The following is a 26,277-nucleotide window of genomic DNA, read 5'->3' as shown; positions in this document are numbered from 1 at the left end:
TCTATCTACTGTATCTATCTATCTATCTATCTATCTGTCTATCTGTCTATCTATCTATCTATCTATCTATCTATCTATCTACTGTATCTATCTATCTATCTATCTATCTATCTATCTATCTATCTGTCTATCTGTCTGTCTGTCTGTCTGTCTGTCCATCCATCCAATTGGATAGTGTTTGTATAGGCATAATAAAAAGAATAATTATTATTATAAAATAGTGTATGTATTATATGTATTTATATGTATTTACTATATATATATATATATATATATATATATATATATATATATATATATTATTAAAATAATATATTATTATTATTAAAAATAAGATTTTTTTTTTTGCTGGAAAAACAGTATGTTATGCAGTGGACACAGTTAACGTCATCAAACGACCTTTTAACCTTTAGTATAAAGCAAACACCGCCAGCAGGCAGATAATGCTCTGCTGTTGTTATGCATATCTTACAGTATCATACAGTACTACACCCTAAGGTAATTGCTGTCTGAATTCATAATGTATGGTGTGTTTGTGTTTTTGTGTGTCTTTAATGGCACAGGGCAAGGTGAGGGATAGCCATGACCTTCAACTGTGACAGTTGTTTGAGAAAATGTGCAAGTGTGTGTACATGGAGGACTAAAGCTGTCCAAAAACTCCGAATGACAGAGCACAAGTCTGATTTTTATTGGTCCCTCCCTCTAATCTGCCACCAAGGTCAGGGATCTTAAAAACAGCGTTTAATTCCACTTGCGTAATCTTAATAGCTGACATAGCCGTGACCCTTCTGCATTCCTCATACATTTGTTATTCATAATGGATCATCACACTTGAGTCCTTGACTTTACTCATTGGCCTCCCGTTTCATAAACAGTGTTGTAGAATAGTCATGGGTCAGGGGTCATGAGTGGTGGTGTGAACCGGCCTTAAGCCATTCCAAGACAGCTGATCGATTGCGGTACATGATGCAAGCAGAGGTGTTTTTTTGCAACGTCATTATGCTTTATAGTGTGGAAGAAACCCTGGTGTCTGGGGTCTTTATCATTCGGACCAGAGAAGGCTCATCAGGACGGCAGCAGAACGTTCCTCTGTAATTCCTCATCAGATACTGTGATCACGCCTGGCTCTTTGGAGACTCGCTGTGGTGGCGTGTTGCTTTTTAAGTCAGTGGTCATGTTGTTGAAAATGGTATTCTCTGTGGATTTGCCTGGCTGGTATGATAACTTAGGGACAGTTTACACAGACACGTGCTTCTATTATGTGTCTGTGCTGTTTTTTGTATTTTGTCTATGATTATCATAGTTATAAATGATTAAATAAAAATATTAAAAGCATTATTGTTAATTAATACTAATAATTGTATGCAGATAGATAGATGAACATTTTGTGTCTTTTTTTATGTATCAGGTTCTTTCGAAATGCTGGCTATTGATTCCATTACAAATGTCCCTATCAGGGACAATAAAGTATATCTAATTTCATATCTCAAACTCACAGACAATTTTCACACCAATTCACGGCCACCTTAAAATCAAGATGACTTCAGGGAAAGATAAGATAAGAATCTGTGGAAGTATGGCAGTTCGCTCACAAGTTTTCCATCTTTTTAATTGTTTTCTCACCTCCCGAGAGGTGCATGCCTAAGCAGCATTTCCCCCACAGCAGCTGTTCGGCTGTCAAATTGTGTCATTTTCATTGCAGGCACAATACTATGTGTACGATTTTTGGATTAAAATATCAAAAAACCACTAGAACAATGTTATTGTTGACTTGGGCACTTTCATTATCCCAGATGTTTCCAATAATGTTTAAATCCGGCAGAGAAATCCTCAATTTTAACCAGTGTAACGTCCTGTGTCGTCGTGTGTCAAAGATGCAGTATCCTCCAGTCCTTACCGTTGATTTCATACAAAGATGATGTGTTTTATAGACAGGTGAGCAACTGTGTATACCTTTATCGAGTTAGTCCTATTGTCAGAATCGTTTTATTTAACTTGATTTACCGTAACATGTACCATGCCTCAGAGACAACACTTTTAGTCGAGTGACTAACATAGCATAATCAGAAAGAGCTTTATTTGTACTAACAGTAACACAGCATTTTCTCCACCATACAATATATTTTTTTAATTAACTGCATGCCATTTAGCAACACAATTCATCCAGCTTTTAGTAATATGATATTCTAATATCGATCTAGCTTACTGCAATGTGCCACAAGTGTCTCATTCCAGCCACCGAGCGAACGCACAGAGTAACCTTAACATTACTTTTCAACACACTCAAATGTATTTTTAGTATGGTTGTTTTGACCAAGTTAAACAGTGCTGCGATACCCCACAATTTTAATTCGTCAGATAAAGTGACCTGTATAAGCTGACTCGTGTTTCACTTGACTCCTAGTATCCAAGTGTTCCGCATCACAAGTGTAATGCTGTACCGGGTTAGCTACCGGGCAAGATCGCTACATCAGAAAAGGCCTAGAATGCACTATGGATCCGTAATCACAAGGAACCATGCGGAAATAAGTCTTTATTAATCAATAATCTTCCCCTGTAATCATAATTGTGTGTGAAAAGGAATGCAAGTAGTTGTTTTACTGCCTCTAGTGTTAATTTAATCTGGAAGCTGCAGTGATTTGATTCGTGTGAATTTGTTTTGAGTCCTTGCAAAAAAATGTTGGCAGAGGCACGTTTTTCCAATGAGCCTGTGTTGGGAGCATTTATTCGAAATCGATCATTTGACATTAATAGGCCGGTGTGAAAACGTGGCCTTTGCCATCTGCGGCTAATTGGCTTTATTTTTACACACTGCACGAGACAGGCTGTTGTGCTTACACTCATTCCTCTAAACAAATATGCTTTCGACAGCTTGCTGCAGTGCCCCATCTTCTCAGCTTTAAACAGGTTGCTCAGATTATTGTTCAGAAATCACATTCCATGATTCATCCCTAAAGCTGTTTCTGAACTAATTGGTGATTTACCTTCCCATGAAATATGGATGCGAGCTGCGCATGTTTGAAGATGTTTCTCCGTAACTGGCCTTATACATCTGAATGTGTGATATGTCCTTCATCAGATTCGAGTGTGATTCTCTTGTTCATTAACACCAGGGCTATTCTCAGGACCTGCTCGTTATCGAGCATATCGAGTGTATTTATGATAGTGGAAGAAAAGTGTTTTATATAGTTATTCCGTATTCCGTTATTCCGTCGGGAACCATTGCTTCCATATTAAAGGGTTATGAAACCCACTGTTTCAGCACCAGTCAGTTCAGAGTTTTAAAAAATGCTACAAAAGTTGCCGTGGGCGCTCTCATTAAGTTAAATGCATCAAAGCTTCCCACAAATGCATGCTGCAATTTACCATTACACGCAACACAATATACACATGCCTTGTAAGCTCACTGTACATTACACAAATACATACATATCATGAAACAGCTATCATTTCACCTAATATATACATAAATGCACAAATAAATGCTCAGCTGTTTGCTTTTGTAATCTGCATCAACAAATAAGTATGAACACACTGTTGCATCTTTAAAGGGATAGTTCACTTTGAAATTAATTTTTGGTATGTTTTAGCTTACCTCAAGGGCATCCAAGATGTAGGTGTCTTTTTTTCCGCAGTAGTTTCAATTTTTATATTTTTAGGTCAAACCGTTCTTGTCTGTCAGTCATATAATGCAGGTCTATGGTCATTATCTCAAAACACAAGCACAGAGTCCAAATTAAAACAATTCCCCGTCGTCCAAATTAAACAATTCCCCCATCGTAAGTACACATTGATGGCCTAAGACACGAAACGAGCGGTTTGTGTGAGAAAACGAACAGTATTTATATCGTTTTTACCGCTTATACACAGCCATGTCGAAGTGATCTGATCTGACGTGTACGCAGACTGGTGCATAGATATATACACACTAGATGTCGCCTTGTCTACGGCAGTTCATTGGAACGAATGTCTTTAAGGCGACATCTAGTGTATATATCTATGCACCAGTCTGCGCACACGTCAGATCAGATCACTTCGACATGGCTGTGTTCAAGAGGTAAAAACGATATAAATACTGTTCGTTTTCTCACACAAACCGCTCGTTTCGTGTCTTAGGCCATCAATGTGTACTTACGATGGGGAATTGTTTAATTTGGACAACGGGGAATTGTTTTAATTTGGACTCTGTGCTTGTGTTTTGAGACAGTGACCATCGACCTGCATTATATGACTGACAGACAAGAACGGTTTGACCTAAAAATATCAAAATTGAAACTACTGCGGAAAAAAAGACACCTACATCTTGGATGCCCTTGAGGTAAGCTAAAACATACCAAAAATTTATTTCAAAGTGAACTATCCCTTTAATATCTTTTGAGGTTTTTTTGCAGTTCTTTTGTAGCTGTTTGATTGGTTAAAGGGAAACAAAGACTGGTTACACTCACAATGTGGATGAATCACTTTTGTGTTGAAGACTCAGGCTATATTGAAGAGAACTTGTGCGACACAGAAACTCTTACAAAGCAAAAACAAGCTCTCGTTTTTGATCAATTACTGCATCTCTCACTTACTGTATGCAATCTCACTGTTTGAAGTGCCTGTCATAGGAAATGAACATGTGCTGTCGTAAATCATTTACATAGGATAAGGCCATTTAGTCTCATAAATAATTATTAGACACAGATGAGTCATCAATGTACTGTAATACATAAAATCATCACATCCTGTGACATTGACACGAAGACTAATTTAAATCCAGTAGATGAATATAGTGCAAAAAAAGATTAAGACTAACTTAACACACATAACTAAACAAAAAATGTAGTTAAGGTTTTATGGCACTTTAAATAGTAATCTCTTCTGTCTTCTTTCTGCTTATTTTTTATTTATTTTTTATCGTATTTTTTAATTTTTGCTGAGAGCTATTTCTAAATCTATTGTGTAGAAAATGGAATGCAAAACTTTAAGTAATACGTATTAGTAAATGTAAAAAGCTGAAAACTAAATCTAAAAGCAAATTGTAGCTCACATTGAAAAAAACTTGTGTTTTAATTAATAAAACATTTTTATTTTATTTGTATATTCATAAGTAAAATCGGCTAATAGAATTTTGGAGATGAAATAGCACATTATTAGTAGTATTTTTTGTATTATTTTTTGTGTAAATAGCACTAAGTTTTGCATAATTTTGTACAGTTAATTATTAGCAGCATGCCAAGTTATAGATATGTTTTAATATAGTAATTATATTCAACCCTCTGTTAAATTCTACACAGTTCTTTTGCATAAAAAGACATTTAATGTCTAAGTTCTTCCTCAGCCTGTCCTACAGGGGGCAGCAAACAAACAATAACCACAGACATATGACAACTATCTTTCCTCTCACACAGTCACACTCTTTCCAACACAACTGTACTTCATTTGCAAAGTTCTCTGAGGAAAATGAAGATGTTTGATTCCACTGACAAGCCCAGAAAGTTCTCCGGCGTCAGTGGCATCTTGAGTGGGAGGAGATCACACATTTATGGAAGTGTGAAATAGAATGATGGGGTCATTGGAGCTGTCAATCACTCGCACGTTGATGGACCGACTGGCTGTGAGAGCTGTCACTCAGCATGCCATCCGGTAATGACATCGTCACTCAGGTGGAGAGAGTAACCTAAAAGGGGCGGGCAGAGGAGAAGATGGACAGGCCAGTTAATGGCGGTGTCAGGAAAATTGGCCTTTTTGACAGCGCAGCTAAGCCTAGAGACAAAGAGAGAGACAGTGTAAGGTGATTATGTTCAGACACAGATTCACCTACAGTACACTTTGATTACTTGCGTTGTCTTTTTGCTGTCCTTCTTCAATGTTTTTATATTATTTCTGTATGTCATCTAACTCTATGTATTCCAGTCCCTTCCCTTTTTTGTCTAAATAGAGATGCAAAACCAATCACCATCTGTGCAACAGGTCTGATTCGACTGTTACTGATGGATGCTGATAGATGGATGGATGGATGGATGGATGGATGGATGGATGGATGGATGGATGGATGGATGGATGGATGGATGGATGGATGGATGGATTTTTGTAGCCCGACTGCAACAAGTCTGTGTTTAGTCGTACCTGTTACTCACAGTGTGATGGATGCTGCAGGACATTGACCCGGCAGGCGTGTTGGCAGCTGGTGGGCTATTGGGTAAAGAGTTGGCATATGGTAGAATAAAGATTAGGTAAAGGCCAAAAGTGATTCTGATCTCTGAGCACTACTCAATTGGAGAGACAGTTACCTGAGGCTATAGTCAGACTAAACAGAAGTCTGTATGCAGAGGCCATGTTGGCTTGGATTGCACTGGATGTTTGGTCCGGATTAACACTGGCAGCGGGAATCTCCTGTTGGCTTCATCAGTGTACCGTAATGTTGTCTGACTGACGGTCAATAACTGTTTTAATATGAGCCAAAATCAGCAGGCAATCGTTTCTCTTAGACCTTGCTTTCTTTTCTGTACATGAACCACACACAGTGGAATGGGAAACGGTTTCTTCATTAGAAGCTCATTAGGGATGAATTAAGGATTAGTCTGGCCTGGCTGCTCAAAGTCCTAACAATTCATCTTCCAAAAACACTCATCAGAACCCCCAGCCTTTGCAAAACTCAACACCGCAAAACAGCTTAATGCTAACAGCACCACTTTATTAACTTTAGGAATTTAGGAACTAAAGTAAAAGTTTCTGAATAAGCCCTTTCTGAAGTGCTATGGTATGTATGTATGTATGTATGTATATTATTATTAAGTAAGCACATAGCCTTACACCCACATAAAGTGTGACCCCATTTTCTCTTTTTTTTTTTTTTTTTTTTGAGAGCAGAGTGTAAATTTCTTGTTATAAATAAATGTAAATAAATTAATAAGTGTAACATCTTTTAAGGCAAAAGTCAAACCAGTGACCCAAGTCCTCATAGCTTCAGCTGTCAATTGTGCTGGCAGTGATGGTTGTGCTTATAAGGCTAGAAAGGTTTCTTGGTCCATAGATGAAACGGTGTGGGTGGAAAGGTGGTTGTCCGAGCATGGTGTGAAGTAGACTCTTGACCTATGGCAGCGAGAAAGTGAAAAATAGCAATGACCTTCAACCGTGAGTGTGGTTTCCGAATGCACGGACTTAATGTGCTCTTAAAAACACACTACTCCATGGGCAATGCTAACATCTGCATTTACAAATATTCCCAATCCCCTTAAACACATGTACTGCCTCTCAAACATATAACTTTTATAAAATGTACTTTATAATATGGGAAAGTGATGAAAGAAGAGGATAGAAATGACCATTGTGTCTTAATTGTCCAAATAAGTAGAATAGTAGAATTATTATTGTATAATAATAATATGTCTATTAAAAGTAATTCGACTCTCTGATCTGCTCTTAAATGAAAATAGGAGAACGAGAAGAGGGCTTGGATAATAGCGTCTTACAGTTGTCTTCACTGTGCCGCCATAGTTCCCATGATCCACTTCTCACACTTCCTCTCTCTGGGGCGGCAGCAATTATGACAATCATACAGTTATTCCTGCTCTTTGTCTAATAGTAGCATATCGAGACATTCCTCAGATCGAATAACTCGCTGAGATATGAACACACACACACACACACACACACACACACACACACACACACACACACACACACACACACACACACACACACACACACACACACACACACACACACACACACACACACACACACACACACACACACACACACACTCTCTTTTGTTTAGTCATCTAAACAACTGCACAATCAATAAAATCATCACACACAGTTTAGTTTAGTAGTAATTATATTAAATGTTTAAAGTATTATATTTATTATTCATTTTTTTAATTATTACAATTTTTATTTTTTATTATTATTTGTAATATATTAAAATATATAAATAATTATAAATAATTAAATATATAATATTTTATTATAATATTCTTTCAGTATATATAATCAAATTGAAACTGTCTTCTTCCTTCGGATGAGACGTAAAACCGAGGTCCTGACTCTCTGTGGTCATTAAAAATCCCATGGCATTTCTCGTAAAGAGTAGGGGTGTAACCCCGGTGTCCTGGCCACATTCCACCCATTGGCCCTTACCAATCATGGCCTCCTAATAATCCCCTTACATTGAATTGGCTCTATCACTCTCTCTCCTCTCTCCACCTATAGCTGCTGTGTGGTGAGCGCACTGGCGCCGTTGTACTGTGGCTGCCGTCGCATCATCCAAGTGGATGCTGCACACTGGTGGTGGTTGAGGAGAGATCCCCTGATATGATTGTAAAGCGCTTTGGGTGTACAGTAGTACATATGAAAGCGCTAAATAAATGCCTCATTCATTCATTCATTCATTCATTCATTCTTACTTTGAGTTCATCATTTATGTTTACTCATATGGATTTTTTTGCTCATCAAAAGTCAGTGAACTTTCATGGTAAGTATCACTTGTGAACAGAATATCTTATTCCATTTATGTTTCCAATTTCATTACCATCACAGAATGTCATCAAACACATTTCTGACTCTCATTTGCATGAAGTTGAGCATCTCTCAAGCACACACAATCCTCAGTGTAAGCATGTCGCTCGAGTCCCAAAGACCCGATTTTGAAATGTTAATCCCAAATTTGAAACGCCCACAAAGCTCTGCTCACAATGCGCCAGACATTAGACATCTTTAAACGGATAAGAGTGGTCAGGTCGGCCCTCGGGGGCCCCCAGAGTGCTAAAAAATTAAGGCAACCAGTGTCCTTCACCTTTTAATAATTCATAGTCTGTTTGCTTGGGAATGACAGACTTCATGCACACTCAAAAATACACACTCCTGGTCAGTCATGCACAGAATGTAGGCCAGATTGGGTTCTTTCGGGTTTGAGATGTGTGTGATGATTTCCATGCACATCTTTTAGCTACAAACACAGCCAACAAAGTTTAGTTTATCTTAACAACAGTTTAGCAATTCCCCTGCTGAGTTGAAATGATAATGCGGTGTAACCGTAAGGTGTAAGATGACACTATCTTCAGCTGTTCTCTGACAGTTTCAGGTGTGTTTGTGTCAGAAGCCCACAGCTTCTTTTTAATATGTTCCTTTAATAGGCTTTATAGAGACATATTCCATGCTCCATGTGTGATGGAACCATCTCTGGCACGCTCTTGAAGATGCCACCGCCATACCGTCTGCTGTAGTTTGGGATTAGATTTGCTTTCCATAATCATAATGCCATAATTTGCTTAGTGCACCCAGTCCACTGGAGAGATTTTATTCCAGCTACTGTGGGGAAATGAAAGCAGTTCGCCCACACACACTGACGCACACAGACAGACAGAGTCATGTGTTATCAGTCTTTTTTAGAGAGAGAGCAAGTGTGTGTGTGTGTGTGTGTGTGTACCTACTTAACTATATTTTGGGGACACATTTTACCCAGAAGTGACCAAAACCTGACAAAATCTCCAAAAATCTCACTTTAGGGACGTCCTCATTTGTAAATTTGGTATAAAAATAAAGTAATTGACACAAGTGTGTGTGTGTGCGTGTGTGTGTGTCTGGAAAAGTTCAATCAACCCATCTGGACTATAATTTGTTTTCCACGACGTTACCTACTTTAATCACAGGCTTTTTCATGACAATCTATTACAAGGTTGAGTTGTTTTGACTTAATCCTTACAGACGTTCTCCAAAGTCCTGGATGAAGAAGACAATTTACAGACATAGAAAGAGTGTGTGAGTCTGTGTATGTTTATGCTGCACATTTTCAAGTACAGCGCAGGTGTTTATGGAATTGCAATTTTTAGATCCTGGTGCCATACATCAACTCAATTACAGAAAAGACATTGTTTAGTTAGAAATTCTGTCTAACACGTGTTCTTGCTGTGCTTTTTTAATTCTTTGTCTTTGTCCATGCCAGGCGGCAGCTGTGTCGTGTCTCGCTGTTGTATTAGAACCTAGTTTTTTAGACGCTCAAAAGTATTTTACTTTGAAAAATGTGTCTACGTTTCATTTTGTTGTGCTATTTAATGCAAGAATGCGTCCTTTGTGATCAGCCCCTCACTCGTCTGCATTTCCTCAGGCATTGGGGCGAATCTTCACTCAGTAGACATGCACTTCATGCTATGAAATGTAATATTGTACTCTAGAGATTGTTCAGCTGAATGGACGCAAACCCACACGTTTTTGTTTGTTTAGTCATCTGTTTAAATAATGGCATGACATTGAAGTATAATTACAGTTTAAGCCCATAAGGTCTTGAAAAAAGTACTTTTTCACAAATAAAAAATCTTGATTAACATGAAATAATGAAATTCTTTTTCATAGTGGAACTTGCCACCATATAGTGGCAAGACACACTCTGCGACCCACCTGTTGAATCATTGCTTTAGGGGGTCTGTTAAAACTCAATGGGCTCAGGGGAGGCAAGAGAGACGCTGCTTCCCGCTGGAACTTCAACTGTTGGTGTCGCTGTGGGACTTTGTACATTGTAGGAAAGGGATTAGCAAGGCATTAGGAATAGAGTTCATTGAGAAGGCCTTTTCATGTCTGAATTACTCTACAGTGTAATGCTTGCAGTGTGTAGCGATATGTGAAAAATCCAACTCTATCTCACGACCAATTCGTACGAATACGTATTTGAGTAAAAGGTGGCTAATTCGTACGATTTGTCTAAACCCCAGTGATGGGTATGTTTAGGGGCGGGGTCAGGGGTAGGTAATTCGTTAGCCTGGATGCCAGCCGCACTTAGCCCCGCCCACAAAATGTTTAGGTCGGGAAGTTCGGTCTGGACTCGTTCCGTTGAGGAGCTATTATGCCCGAACAAAAATTGTTCGGACCAATCAAATTGTCAGGGCGGGCTTTATACGATGATGGACAGATGAGCAACGTAACGTAATCATCCACGTCACCAATGAGCGCTTGGGTTGAATTTGTTTACAACACAGATGACTGCCGCTGGAGAATTGTTATTTCACGAGTTCACACTTACAAATAAGTCAGATAGAATAAATGCATATTTGGCGTGCTGTTTGAGGAGAGGCTCCGGGCTCGGTATTCGGCCCGAACCCAAAGTGCTCCCCCCGTATTCCAGGCTGTGGAAGTGAGTGGAGGGATGCTGAAAACTGTCAAGGAATGTTAGGTGAGTTGACAAAGTGAATAAATATATGCTTACTCTCATGCTGATAGTGTAGACCAGACGGTCATTGTTTGATGACAAGTTGATTGGATTGATTATTTGAACGTGGTCCTCTCGAACTTTGTTTATGAAACATTATGTGTAGATTCCACCATCGCGTCTGTTATAGAAGATATCGACAGCGCATTGATTTTAAAAGAGGAACAGAGAACCACGATCAAGACATTTGTCGATCGGAAACATGAATGAAAAACATACGTCACTTACTCCGTTGCTCTGATTGGTTGTAGGTCTATCCAATTGAGTGCAGAGGCATTTTCCTTCCTGGTTCGGTTGAAACACACCCCATAATCACAGCCCAATGGAGCAGTATCAGACTCACATTCTGACTAGAATCTGAGTATGACGACGTCAGGCTAGTAATTCGTACCAATTCATACGAATTGGACAACTTGTAAAAATATGTACAATTTAGCAAAAATCGTATGAATTCGTACAAGTGATTTCGTATGAACAGAGGTGGACAGTAACAAAGTACATTTACTTGAGTACTGTACTTAAGTACACTTTTTGAGTATCTGTACTTTACTTGAGTATTATTTTTTCTGGAAACTTTTTACTTTAACTTCACTACATTTGAAAGACAAATATCGTACTTTTTACTCCACTACAATTCTGTCAAGGTCCTTGAGTAGAAAGTAACATCAGTCAGTGGATGATTTTGGTTGCATTTTGGTTGGAAATGAAAGTCGGGTTTACGTCAGAACCCTGCATCTGATTGACATCAGAACCCGACGTCAGATTGACGTTGGATATTGATTGAAAATAAAAGTCGGGTTGACGTCAGAACCCGACTAATGTTGGTTTCTGACGTCAACCCGATTTTCATTTTCAACCACAATACAACGTCTGTCCAACGTTGGAGATCAACGTCAATCTGACATTGGATTCTGACATAAACCTGATTTTCATTTTCAACGTTGGGTTTGGTTTTCTAAATGCGAATTTTGTCACTTTTTTGCACACTAGCTTATAGATAACAGTAAGGCGAACATATTCATACTAAAAGCCAAAAAACTTTAAATAGGGCAATATTTGAGGGAACAGCCATTTAGGTGTCCGAAACCATTGTGGACGTTATTGAGTGCACTTATTCAATCTCACATTCAATCCCACTACTGGAACTGTGTTCTAGAAATAAATGTGATATTGATATGAGGGTAGGTATGCAGGCATACGGTACTTTAAGTATTACATACAACAATGCAACAATAATAAAACAATGCATTGACATTTACTTTTTACTTTTGATACTTAAGTACTTTTAAAAACGAGTACTTCTGTACTTTTACTTAAGTAAAAATAGGTCTTTACAACTTTTACTTGTAACGGAGTAATATTTGACCAGTAGTATCTGTACTTTCACTCAAGTAAGGAAGTTGTGTACTTCGTCCACCTCTGCGTATGAATTTGTACGAATTAGCCACCTCATAAAATTTGTACGAATTGCCGTGAGATCGGGTTGGAAAAATCACAAAATAGACTAGTTTCATTATTTTTTCATTATTTGTTCTTTTGCAATGAGATTAAAAAGAGAGAAAACAGGGTTTTGCCTAAATTTCCTGCTTTTCGGATGTTTCTCCCCATGTGTCTTCACTTTAATAAGATATCTCACAATTTTCTTCAGATTGGTACCATAGTTTTCAATCGAAATTCAGAAGTCTCAGTATGAACTCCAATACCAATTTATATGATCTGTTATCCACATTCATTTTATAGCTGTACTCTCCATGGATGTTCTCATTTGTTATTGTTTCCTGCTTCAGAATTTTGGGCAGAAACATCTGAGACAAAGTTGATACTTTAAAAAATACTTTAAAAAATGGAGAGCTCCATTAAGTCATCTGGCCAATGAAAGAGCAACCCTCGAGCAATAAAACTGCTCTAGGTGTGCGTGCGTGAATGTTGGCCTTGCACTGAGTGTGTCTCTGGGAAGAGGTTAGAGACTCTCATGGCGCCACACACACACACACACACACACACACACACACACACACACAGGCTAAATAAAGACAAACTGCGGTTCAGCCACCAGTGACTCTTTCCAGATGACATGCGGTTAAAGATGTCTGGGTAACTGGGTCAGAGATGGAGTCTGTAAAAAGATATACAATCTTTAATGTAATTGTTCAGTTTGCTAGTTTGCATTCGGTATGTTTTAATCATATTATTAACTAGAATTTTCTGGTCTGTAAGTGCTTTAAGTGTACAGTATTTGTTTGTACATCCAGCTGACTTCATTCACCTGTCATTCCCTGTTTCTGTGTCTATATGGACACTTTGCCCTCAGGCTACACAGACTATATGAAATATACATATGCATGTGAATAGAAGACATTCGGCTGGGAGGATCCTGAAGGAAACTCATCATCAGGTTGAAAAGAATTATCTTGTCCTGCTCTGGATCTCTCTGTGGAAGAGTGCTGTGGAAATCATAAGGCTGGTTTTTTAGATGCAATCTTATATAGGCCATGCTGTGATTAAAATGATATGCCAGTGAGACGCTGGGAGCAAGATTTGTACATATTTTTGTCTAGAATACCCCTGCTCTGAGTTTTTGGAGCAGGCCCAAGTTTGTTTGGTTGGTGTGGAAGTGGTTTTCCATGTCACATGATCCCTTAAAAATCATTCTAATATGATTTGGTGATCAAGAAACATCTTATTATTATCACAGATGAAATGGGTTTTGCTGCTTAATATTTTTGTGGAAAGTCGTAATAATTTTTTATATAATTTGTTGATAATATATTATAGATAACAATGTATAGACAGATTCTTTGATAAATAGAAAATTCAATATATATATATATATATATATATATATATATATATATATATATATATATATATATATATATATATATATACAATAAACATAAGATTTTTATAAGATTTTTTTTTTTTTTTTTCATTTTGAATACTATTTTAAATGTTTTATTTTATTACACTGTAAAAAATATTGTTGGTTTAACTTAACCTGGTTGCTTAAAAAAATTAAGTTCATTGAATTAAACTAATTTAGTTAATACAATGAAGGAGATTGGTTTAATCAACAGAAATTCAAAATATATATCTGAACCCAATAAATTATCAAAGTTAATTCGGCAAAAGAAAACAATATTGTGATAACAAATAAAATATATGTTTACACTTTTTACACCTTTCAAATTTTTTATTTATTTAATATTTAATTACATAAAACTGAAGTTGTTTATTATCCATTGACAAGGCTTGATGGTATATTTCTGAAAAGACAAAATGTAGAGTTCTGCTAAGTGGACATATCAGCCGATGATTCTATCTCAAAATTGCCTATTTCAGCCAATGAACAGACATAACACAGGACAAATACTTCAATAACACAGTAAACCTGGAGCAGCACCTGCCCCGCTACAGTGGTACTCATGGTTCAGATCCAAAAGTACAAAGTGAAAAGAATTGGACCAAGAACATTTTTAGATTCTTTTCTCAAGAAAAGCTAAATAAGGTAGATTTTGGCCTTCTTTATTGCATTCAAATTTGTGTTTCTGTATATATTTGTTTGCCTTTGTAAACACATCACACCTTCGGTTCCTTTTAATGAGTCCGAAGCTAATCACTCATTATGAGAGAGAGAGAGGGAGTACCAAAGGTGCCCGTACTTTTAATAGAAGCCACATAGCTTGTGTTTAATTATGGATGTTAACCCCTGGGCAGTGTGTACGCGCACATGTGTGCGTGAGACACTCACTAATGAGTTAAGAAGTGTAATTCACTGCATTGCACTCGTGCAGGGCCTTTTGTGACACCAGCCACCAGACCCCTTTTGGCTTCTCGACAACCTGTCTCCAAAACAACTACCACTGCCCCTCAGGAAACCCCGTCTGACCCCTGTTGTACTTCTGCACACTCACGATAACAAGCACTGGAGAAGCAAAGAGACCATAATTGCAGCGTATCTTCTGAGAGCGTACAACCTCCTGTCTCGAACCCCTCCGACAGGCGCTGTTAAAACATTCTCTAGAATTTACAGCTTTTCTCTGTCTACATCTAACGCCAGCGCCCATTAGGGTAGTTTTTCTCAGAAGACTTGCAGTGGTAATCTGATACTTTTTTTCAAAGGCCTCTCCTAAAACTTCATCTTTGCGCCCACTGACTCTTTCATATATGTCAATTAAGATATGCGTCTCATAAGCCCCTTACAATTTACACAATTTGCTCCCAGAGCACTTGTTACTGGTCTGCTCATGTAAGGTTACAGGAGGGCATAATGCCCTCTTTGCTGCCATTTACTGCATCGGTAATAGAGAGTCTGTGATCTTAGCGTTGTATCTCTGCTGTGCTCTGCCCCTCGGGGGCCCATCAGGGTGTTTGTTAGCTCCATTGACGGATCATTAAAGCTTTTAGTCGACCAGATCATTTGTTCTCTAATGAGAGGGAGAAACGCGAACCCTGATACTCATCGATGATCAATGTCTTCTGCCTGTTTTAACTGTATCACTCGTTCTCGGTCTCACTCTCTCTTTCCCGCTGTCTGCATCTTTATCTCGCTATCAGAGATAAAAGTGCAGTTCGAAACGCTTCGGAACAATTAGCCTCACCCGTCTAATCAGATCTCTTGTGCACGGATCCTTCCACCTCGTTTTCATAAAACTTTGTGAATATCCCAAACGTGCATCACATTAATGCCCACTCCACTTTTTCTCGCCTGTGTCTTCCTCTAACGCTCTTGCATTTAATATTTTACAGTGGCTGAATCCTAATTTGTATGCCATCCACAATGAATAGTATGCAAGATTAGGATTAATGCATCCAGAATCGTAGTACGTGTGAAATAGTAGGCCTATCTCAAAGCTCCACAGATGGCGGCATATTTCAAGTGGATTTGCAAAGTATCTGCGTTTTTTGGGCTAATATGGCCCATTTGGCATTGCGCTACGGAAGACAAGAAGTTTATGATGGTTCTCACAGCTTATTCATTAAATGTATAAACTTAAAAGTTAAAGCTGCACTTTTTCCCTTTTTAAAAAGTTTTATGTATTCAGAAATGTGTAGTTTGCTAGATTATGAAAATATAATAATGGTCCAAACTACATGGTCCAAAGTATGCATTTCAGTTGATATTTATTTGACAGATACCATAATCAACAAAACTAAAACATAGAAAGTAAACTTCAAAGTTCACCTAAAAAGGAAAATGCTGTCATTAATTGCTCACCCTCATGTCGTTCCAAACCCCTAAGACATCCGTTCATCTTCGGAACACAAATTAAGATATTTTTGATGAATTCTGAGAGCTTTCTGTCTCTCGATTGACAGCAACATCATTGCAACTTTCAAGCCCCAGAAAGGTAGTAAAAACATCGTTAAAATAGACCATGTAACTACAGTGGTTCAACCTTAATATTATGAAGCGACAAGAATACTTTTTGTGCGCAAAATAACCCCAGAATAACGACATTATGTCACGTCATTCTCCTACGCTGTTGACGTAGTGTAAACAGCGCAGCGCTTCTGGGTTGTACGCCAGAACGTAGGCTCACTATTGGCTGAGACTGGTCATGTGTGTGATGCCCAATACTTAGCTGACGTTTAGACGTAGAACCCAGAAGCGCTGCACTGTTTACACTACATCAACAGCGTAGGAGAATGACATGGAAGAGAAGAGATTGTTAAATAAAGTCGTTATTTTTTGGGGGGGGGGGGGGGGGATTGCGCACAAAATGCGCACAAAAAGTATTCTCGTCGCTTCATAATATTAAGGTTGAACCACTGTAGTTACATGGACTATTTTAACGATGTTTTTACTACCTTTCTGGGCCTTGAAAGTTGCAATGACATTGCTGTCAATGGAGGGACAGGAAGCTCTCAGATTTCATCAAAAATATCTTAATTTGTGTTCCGAAGATGAACGGAGGTCTTATGGGTTTAGAACGACATGAGTGTGAGTAATTAATGACAGAATAAAAAAATGTGGGTGAACTATCCCTTTAAAGTCATCATGAAATAAAAAATGTGCAGTATTTATTATAAATGATGTATTCATTCATATAATAATGTTTACTATTCTGCTCTTTTTTACTATATATTTTATTTAATATATCATGTAACATTTAATATATAATCATATATTATATAACATTTATTTGTATGTATCCATTTTTGCAGTGTACCCCAAATTCAACAGGATACATATCTAATCACCAGTGCATGAAGAACATTTAGTAGAAATATGGAAAATGCCAGTGTATTCCATTTCTTCTTTGCTTTTGTTCTCAATCGAGGAGCTAAAACTTCCTTCTTTAGATTAGTGAAACCAGAGAGATACTGCGAACCGTCCGCCTAATAGATCATTCTGACAGTTTAATTTTAATGCTTGATTATCATTCAATCTTATAATTGTATTATCCAACCGTTCAATTAATTTGGTCTATATTTACACCGATGATTAGGATCAAAATCGAAATTGTAGTCGCTGACTCTGCGTGTCGAAAGTAACCGGGCTATCTGTTGAGGTAGCTCTCCTGATATGCCTCCTCCTATGGGAATGGGATATCAGCTCCATCTGCTCCCGGCATCTTTCCATTAGATGAATGAGCACTCTTAGATGAGATTGAGTGCTTGGACCCACTTTAAATGACTGGACACAACTGTGCTGTGTGATACAAAATGAACTTACACATACAGACATGACTCGAATTCAAATGGATGCTTCAGTTCAAGACTGATGAAATCGTCACGGCAACGGACCGTTGGCTGAACGTCCGATGCATAAGACACACAAAATGTGAAACACTTCAGTAGTTTTAAAGTCAAAGCCGTGGTGACGCCAAACCCCAGCATGGAAGAAGAAAGCTGTTGTGTTTACAACTATGACGATGAGCGCTTATTACGATCAACTACAGTATATGCTGAACATGACGCTGAACGAAAACGAACTCTGATTGGTTGATTTACATGTCGGTCAGAAGTCCTCTTGTGCTGTCCTTGGCCAATGAAAGCTGGAGTCCAGAACTTCTGCAGTCAGTCTGAAGGTTTGGCTACTCGAAACTAAAATCAAGTCCCGTCCTATATTTTGTCGTATTCTAGAAGACTTTCCACTCAGATATATATCACAATAGGGACTATTGCAGCTTACGTTTCATGCCAACTTTAATTTTAAAGGGTTCCTATTATGCCCCTCTTTTACAAAAAAAGTGTCCCCAGAATATGTCTGTGAAGTTTCAGCTCAAAATACCCCATAGATCATTTATTATACCATTCCCAGAATGCCCCTTTATGGTTGGAAGCAGCGCTGTTTTCACGTGTGTTTAATGCCAATGAGCTGCTGCTCCCTGCGCCCTTTTCCAGAAGAGGGCTGTGCCTTTACAGCTTGTGCCTCCGATACTGTGAAACAGTAAAGGGGCCGTTTCCACAGAGCGTGTTTTTGCATTGCACTGCGCTGCTTACACTGGACACTGTTTATGATGGGGAATATAAAAAAGGAGTGGGTGGATTTTCAAAATGTATATATTACTTGATCATCTTCCATTTATTTTACTCTACTTCTCAATACAGAAAGATGTATATGCATCCTCGTATTCAGTCTGGAGAGCTTCAGGTTGGCTGAAGGGCACACAAGAAAACAGGCTGTGTTTGAAATTCCATGTGCAAATATCAGCAGCAGGCTGAGGGCCCGATACAGCAAGGGTCTGTGAGCATTAGCTGGTCATGTTTACCTGTGGCGGGTCAAACAGTGTTTTCCTTCAGTAGCGATTCTTTCTTCCTCACATTCTCTCTCTTTTCCTTTGTGTCTCTCTGCAGATGATGTTCCTCCATACTTTAAAACAGAGCCGGTACCGAGTCAGTTGCACCTGGAGAGGAACCGGTTGGTTCTGACCTGTATGGCCGAAGGGAGCTGGCCTTTGGAATTTAAATGGATCCACAACGACACAGAGATCACGCGCTTCTCGCTGGAGTACAGGTCAGTGTGTGTTTTCATGAATGTTTTAAATATAAATGATCTGCATTGCAGCAGTTTGTTGTGATGTATCAAAAACTGTCTACAATAGAACTGCATTAACCTTCATTTGACAAAAACATGGATTCTATTTAGCGGCTGCTCTGGCCACTTAATTCCCCTTGCCTCAAATAATGTTATTTTATTTCTAAATATCTCTTATTTCATTATATGGTATGTGTTGTTTATATATTTATTTTAGTCATATTTTTTTTTACTTTTTTTTTTATTGATCTGACAGTTTTAAACTGAGAGTAACTTCAAAGTTTGCGTTTGATGTTTTCTGGACTTAGAAAACTTAGAATATCTTGGGTTTCATTTTACTTAAAGGGACAGTTCACCCTCATATCACTCCAAATGTCGAAATGTTCCTTCTACAAAACACAAAAGAATTTGAGGGGGAAACAAATGATTTGTTTTGTTGATACTATGAAAGTCAGAGGAGTCTAGTATTGCTTTGGACCCCATTGACTTAGACATACTTAGACAAACAATTTTGACTTTCACTATATGGACAAAGTCATACAGGAATTGGAATGACATGAGGGTGAGTAAATGATAACAGAGTTAAAAAAATTAGGTAAATATAGCATTTATTTGGCATGTGTAGAACAGTATAACTGTGTAGATGTAGATGTTTTTATATTTATTTTAGTCATTTTTTATATACTGAAAAAGATCAATGTTTGTTTTTTTACTAAAATTTCTTAACATAACTTCAAAGTTTGCTTTTGCTTTATTGGGTTTCTTTCAAACCCTTCAGATATGCAGTTGTAGTAATACTAAGATAAATATGAATTATAAAATACCCATGCGAAGTCAAGTTTTGTACTAATGGATTCCTGATGAGAATAAAGTAGAAAGACAATAAGGTTTTCACCCTCATTTTTTTGTTGAGGTGTTCTATTCAAGCCAGTGGAGTCAACAGGAGTGTTGTTTTGGACCCCATTGACTTATATAGACAAAAACAGTTGACTTTCATTATATCGACAAAATCATACTGGTTTGGAACGAGATGAGCGTGAGTAAACGATGGCAGAAATTTCATTTTTAGGTGAACTTTCCCTTTAAGTCAGGTGTTTTCATCTCTGGCCCTCATGGTCCACTTTCCTGCACATTTTGCTCCAACCCTAATCAAACACATCTGAACAAGTTAATCAGGGTCTTCAAGATTACTAGATAGTTACAGACAGGTGAGTTTGATCGAGATGGCAGCCAAACTCTGCAGGAAAGTGGACCTCGAGGGCCAGAGTTGAGAAGGCCTGCTTTAAAGGGATAGTTCACCCAAAAATGAAAATTCTGTCATCATTTACTCACCCTCAAGTTAATAAATTACTTAATACCCTGTATAAATTACTTTCTTCTGCTGAACACAAAAGAAGATATTTTTAAGAGTGTCAATAACCAAACACTTGATGGACCCCATTGTCTTCCATAGTTTTTTTTACTCTATGGAAGTCAACAGTGTCCATCAACTTTTATGGTTACCCATAATCTTCAATATATCTTTTTTGTGTGTGTTCAGCAGATAGAACAGATTTTTTTGAAACTATATTTTCCTGAGTCGTTAAAAAAGTAAGAAAATCTCTCCATATCCATGAAAGTAACCAATATGATTATTTTAGTTTTCTTAGGTTATAATCCTTATAATAGTGATTGTAATCCTTATAATAGTGAAACAGTGAACTGTGATTAGAACAGCAGGAATGTGATGGCACATAAATTGTTCCATCTTTACTTTGTAAGGTGAGGATTCAAAGAAACAATTATTCAGTGTTGAAGCGCAGGAATCCACTTCTAAAGACGATTGTATCTTCCACCAAATGTGCTCCGGTCATCCAATTCAGACTTTTTTTAATTAACTATCCTCTGAATATAAACTCTGGAGCTGTGGTGAATGGAGTTTTAATTAAAAAGATAAAACCGGCTGATTAAACTGAGGGACAGGACAACGTTGTGTTGGTCACTGTGCCGTTCTTAGGCTTCCCATCAACACAATCTCTTCTCACTCTTACCTTATTATCACTAAAATCCAGTTACAGTTGAGCTCTTTCTAACAATGGCTATGTTTATTATATAAAATTGAAAATTCGGTCATCATTTACTCGCCCTCATGTTGTTCCAAACCTGTATGACTTTCTTTCTTCTGTGGAACATAAAAGAAGGTATTTTAAATAAAGCTTTCATACAATGAAAGTCAATAGGTATCCATGTTGTTTGGACCGCAATTTTCGTGAAAATATCTTCTTTTGTGTTCCATAAAAAGTCATAGGTTTTGAATTATGCCTGTAAGACATATGCAAAACCATGATCTACTGTACATGTGTCCAAACAAAGTAGCCTAATAATCTGTGCTTTGCTTTGAGACACAGTTGTGAAAAACCCAAACACATTTTTAAAGCAAAACGAAACATGAAGAGAAATGAAAATAAATCAGTATACAAATGAATAATTAAAATAAACTCTTGTGGCCATTTTCTATTTAATTTCAATCTGGACTGTTGCGTGATTTAATTATTTGACTGACTAAATTACTGAGCAGAATTGCTTAAATCAATTAATTATATCCAAGAAAATAAATAAATAGCAAGCTGTATGTCCAGAATATAACAGTGTGGAGCAGAATTATGAAAGTGTGTGTGAACATGGTCAATCTCAAAATATCCTATAATTGTATGGCTATGTGTAGTTGTATGCTAAGATACAAATACATAAACAGAGAAAGAGGGAATATATATATATATATATATATATATATATATATATATATATATATATATATATAGTACACAGAATGTAGTGTCTCTTCTCATTATATCTGGTTAGAACACCAGATTATGAAATCAAGCCCATCTAGAGGTCAAGGGAGATCATTTAAGGTCAGTAACATTGATCAGAATGAAGACTTGGAACTGTAATGCATGAAGAAATCTGTTTGAAACCCAGTTGTCAGATGTTTGTAAACACTTGTTGTGTGGGATGTCTCCTGTGCCATTGGTGTCCTTCTCTATGACATGTGAAGGCATGTGAAAGCAGATGGGTCAGCAAAGCCGAATGGTAATTTGGCCATGAATGTTCTTCTATGCAAAGAGAGAGAGTGATGAATCGTCATTTAAAAGCATCCCAGCTCTCACAATGACCTTTCCTTTCCAAGCCCCCTGACACATAAGTGTGTGAGTGCGTGCGTGTGTGTGTGTGTTTCTCTCGTACACAGAGAAGACTTTCCCAAATGAGCTCAATCAATTGTTGTCTGGCAGTAGTGTTGTTCTCTAATGCCAGCTCAGCTGACTCTGCTAGTGTGGCGCTAATGACATCAGCCTGCCTGGGCATCCAATGAGCTCAGGCATGTTCAACACTACCAAGTGCTTTACGGGATTAAATGCAGAATTACATTTTTTTTTTTTTTTTTTTATAATTGCTCCCACCCCATCTTAAAATGCAGGGACAATTAAGTAGGTAATTTGGACAGTAGATTGACTCTCCTGAAAAAGCTGTTTTCTTTGAGCATCCTGACCTTGTGTTGTGTCTAAATGGCTAGTCAAAAATGGGGGAGTAAATAAGATTATTGTTTTTGTGAAAGAAAGTGTACTTTATTAAGAAAGGATACATTCAAATTGATAGAACATGACAATAAAAACATTTATAATGTTACAAAAGACTTAAATGCTGTTCTTTCGAACTCCATTCATCAAAACTATCGCATTTTCCACAAAAAAATATTAAGCAGCACGTCCATTTTCAACATTGATAATAATAAGAAATGTTTCATGAACAGCAAATCAGCATAATTGATTTCTGAAAATAGTTATTTAAAATTGTACAAATATGTCCCATTACTGTTGATCAAGTAAATTCAGCCTTGGTTAACATGAGAAATAAAACATCCTAGCGACTACATTAAGTAATTGTAAATTAAGTAATTGAGTCAACCTGTTATTCAATGTTGGATATTACATTGGTTTGATTTCTTGTTCTTCTGTGGAACACACAATTGTGCCCAAATGATATTGTGAAGAATAGGTCCAAATATAGTAGTCTTCCCTCTTCAATAATTCCTGCCACTCAAATCATGAATCAAGGACAGCATTTGAATATGCTCAGAAGAGCATAATTTTCATTGTAGGGAGAAAATAAATAGTGTATCTATTTATTTAACTGTTATTTCTGAAGGCCTTGGATCATAACAATACTACCAAGCCCTTTCACTTATCACCAGATAAATGTCTTATAGATATGTTTTAAGGCTATTCTCTTTACTTTTTGTTCTATTCTCCTTTGGTTTGGTTTGATCTCCAGGTTTCACTCTATGGTTTTCGTTTCTCGTGTTAAAATCTCAGCAAGATTTCCTCTCGCGGCTGACTCTCAGACCATATTTTCACATTAACAGGGACAATTTCACGCTGGATCTGCACAAATTAACTAGAGTTCAGTGCAATAATTTGCCTTGTCTAGAGGATGGCAGAGACAAGTTACCACTGAGGGTTCTCACAGAAATTCTGTAAAATATATTTTAATATCCTTTAAAATAGGTGTAACAGTTGAAAGTTCAGTTTTTATCACAGTTCTGTAGTCACAGTTTTCTTTTCACATCTCAAAAGACATGGTACATTGATTAGGAAATTTGAAGCTGATACCAATAACTGTTATGTCAACACTATGAATGCTGATATAATTACATTATTTATAAAAGAGCCATTTTTAAAGGCATTAAATTAATAATTCCCCCAAAAACCAATGTTTTTTTTTTTTTTTTTTTTCATCCATTCAATGAAAGCCAATTAGATCCAATGTTGGATTTTAATTTTAATTTTAAATTTTTTTGGTGACTCCCCTTGCAAAAACGTATATTGTCACTATATGACCATATTTATGCCTGGTACACATTGTATGATTTTGGGCTGTCCCAGACGAAAGAAGACCAATCGTGGCGGAGGTCCTGGGTCGTACAGTCAAAGACGGCCATTGTCACTGTCTTGCAACCAAAGATAGCCTGTGATAATAACCTGAAATTTAGCATGATCATCTCACAGTGTGTTTGCTGCTACGACCTCAGTCTACTGACTAGCCAATACAAATGCAACATGAAACAGCGTATTTATCAACGCAACATGGCGCTAAAACTTAAATTCCCTAGCCATGACCACGTCCATATTCTCCTCTTTCGCTTCCTCCTCTTTTTTTCAGTGCACATTAAAAACCAAAACTGCTAAAATGCGATTCATCTTGCTCTATTTGTTTACCATACCGCATACTGATGACATTTTATTCTTCTATCGTACAGTCTACATACAGAACATGTAGTACCCAAGTTTATTAGATCCATGTCATACAGTGTGATTTGTGATGATCTTATAGGATTGCTGAAATCACACAGTCTGTAGCAGGCACTAGATAGGACTGAATATGTTAACTTTGAATCTAAATTCTCATAATTTCACACATCACGTCATTGATTTGTTTGAAGTCATCGACTCTGAGTCAGATAAACTGTGTACAGTGTTTCTCCAGTACCGAAATAAACAGACCTTCACTAGTACGTCTTATATAAGCAAACAACCTCTTCTTATTTCAACATACCCACCATTAGTGTCCCCAAAACAGCAAGTACCGCTGTTGTTTGGTTACTGAAAGGCTGTGTCATTCATCAACTATATGCACTGATTATTCTATAGGCAGCAGATGTTATCAGTGTTTCCTGTAACAGCGCCTGCATTCTGAGCCGATGTTGCGTTTCGCTCCCAGCAAATTGAATCACCTGCAGCGTAGGCCTGTACAAAAAAGATCTGCTTTCTTCCTTTCATTCTTTTTTTTTTTTTTTTTTTCTGAAACCACGCAATGTCAAAGACAGCACTGGAGCTGAAAAAGCGTTCTGTTGTTTTCTTTTTTCATGCAAACATTAGCGTTCTGTTGTGACGCTTTCTGGATGTCTTCGACCGGATACCGACACACTTATTGAGAAGGGCTTTCAGTCCAGACAATGCTAATGGTTTCTTTTCCGCACCTGAAATATGAGACTTCCAAACCAGCATTCTTTTAGTGTAACTGTGTGTGTGCGTGTCTGGTGGTGTATCTGTGTATGCATGAGTGCATCCATAATCTGGTTTCCAGTTACCTCCCGATTGAATTGTTGCAATCTGACCTTACAGACATTGTTGAATATGTTCATAAGTATGCCGTTCATGCCAGGGTTGTGTGCAATTCAGAACTGAATTGAGAATGGGTTTTAAAATTCAACAGCTCAATTTGGACAGAATTTGGTTGCACTGAATACAGAATTATAAGAGTGCAACAGTATCAACTTTCTCAATAGGCCGTGGATGAATGTGAAACTATTGCTTTAAATATGTTGTTTATTGTAAAATATGCATATATTTATACAACTATTTAATTATTTTGAGAGCGTATGGAGATTGACATCAGTTAAAGTGTTTCATGGATTTGCTTGTTCGTTTGGTAGAGGGTTTTTTTTGTGCAGAATCATAGTTTTTTACCAGTACCAATTGTTTTTCTAATTAATAACCATGGAGACAAACTAGTGGCTGGAAGGAAAACTAACAAGATAATTTATGCCTGGTACACATTGTATGGTTTTGGGCTGTCCCAGACGAAAGAAGACCAATCGTGGCGGAGGTCCTGGGTCGTACAGTCAAAGACGGCCATTGTCACGGTCTTGTGACCAAAGATAGCCTGTGATAATAACCTGAAATGTAGCATGATCATCTCGCAGTGTGTTTGCTGCTACGACCTCAGTCTACTGACTAGCCAATACAAATGCAACATGGAACAGTGTATTTATCAACTAAAACTTAAAAATCCCTATAGCCATAACCGCGTCCATATTCTCCTTTCGCTTCCTCCTTATTTTTCAGCGCACATTAAAACCACAATTGGTAAAGTGCGATTCATCTTGCTCTATTTGTTTACCACTAGTGCATGCTAACAACGTATTATTCTTCTATACTAACTTGCGTCATAGCATACGGTTCAATAGGTGTCATCATCGTTCAGTCTACATACAGTACATGTCGTACCCAAGTTTATTAGATTTAATACAGTGTGATTTGTGATAATCTTATAGGATTGCTGAAATCCC

The 26,277-nt window shown here is 37.5% G+C and overlaps 1 protein-coding gene across 9 annotated transcripts in view; it reads left to right on the top strand.

The window, feature by feature from the left end:
• Positions 1 to 26,277, top strand: part of sdk2b (sidekick cell adhesion molecule 2b) — a 300,705-nt gene that overhangs the window by 191,625 nt on the left and 82,803 nt on the right. For all 9 annotated transcript variants that reach the window (XM_082151846.1, XM_082151847.1, XM_082151845.1 and 6 more), the window contains exon 2: positions 18,989 to 19,148. In XM_082151846.1, the coding sequence (XP_082007972.1) occupies positions 18,989 to 19,148 (160 nt within the window). The remainder of the gene's footprint in view (positions 1 to 18,988; positions 19,149 to 26,277) is intronic.

This window comes from Leuciscus leuciscus (assembly GCF_965113295.1).
Source record: "Leuciscus leuciscus genome assembly, chromosome: 21".
Taxonomy (NCBI): domain Eukaryota; kingdom Metazoa; phylum Chordata; class Actinopteri; order Cypriniformes; family Leuciscidae; genus Leuciscus; species Leuciscus leuciscus.
The sequence above is the reverse complement of the archived record's forward strand: the minus strand, read 5'-3'. Positions and strand labels throughout refer to the sequence as shown.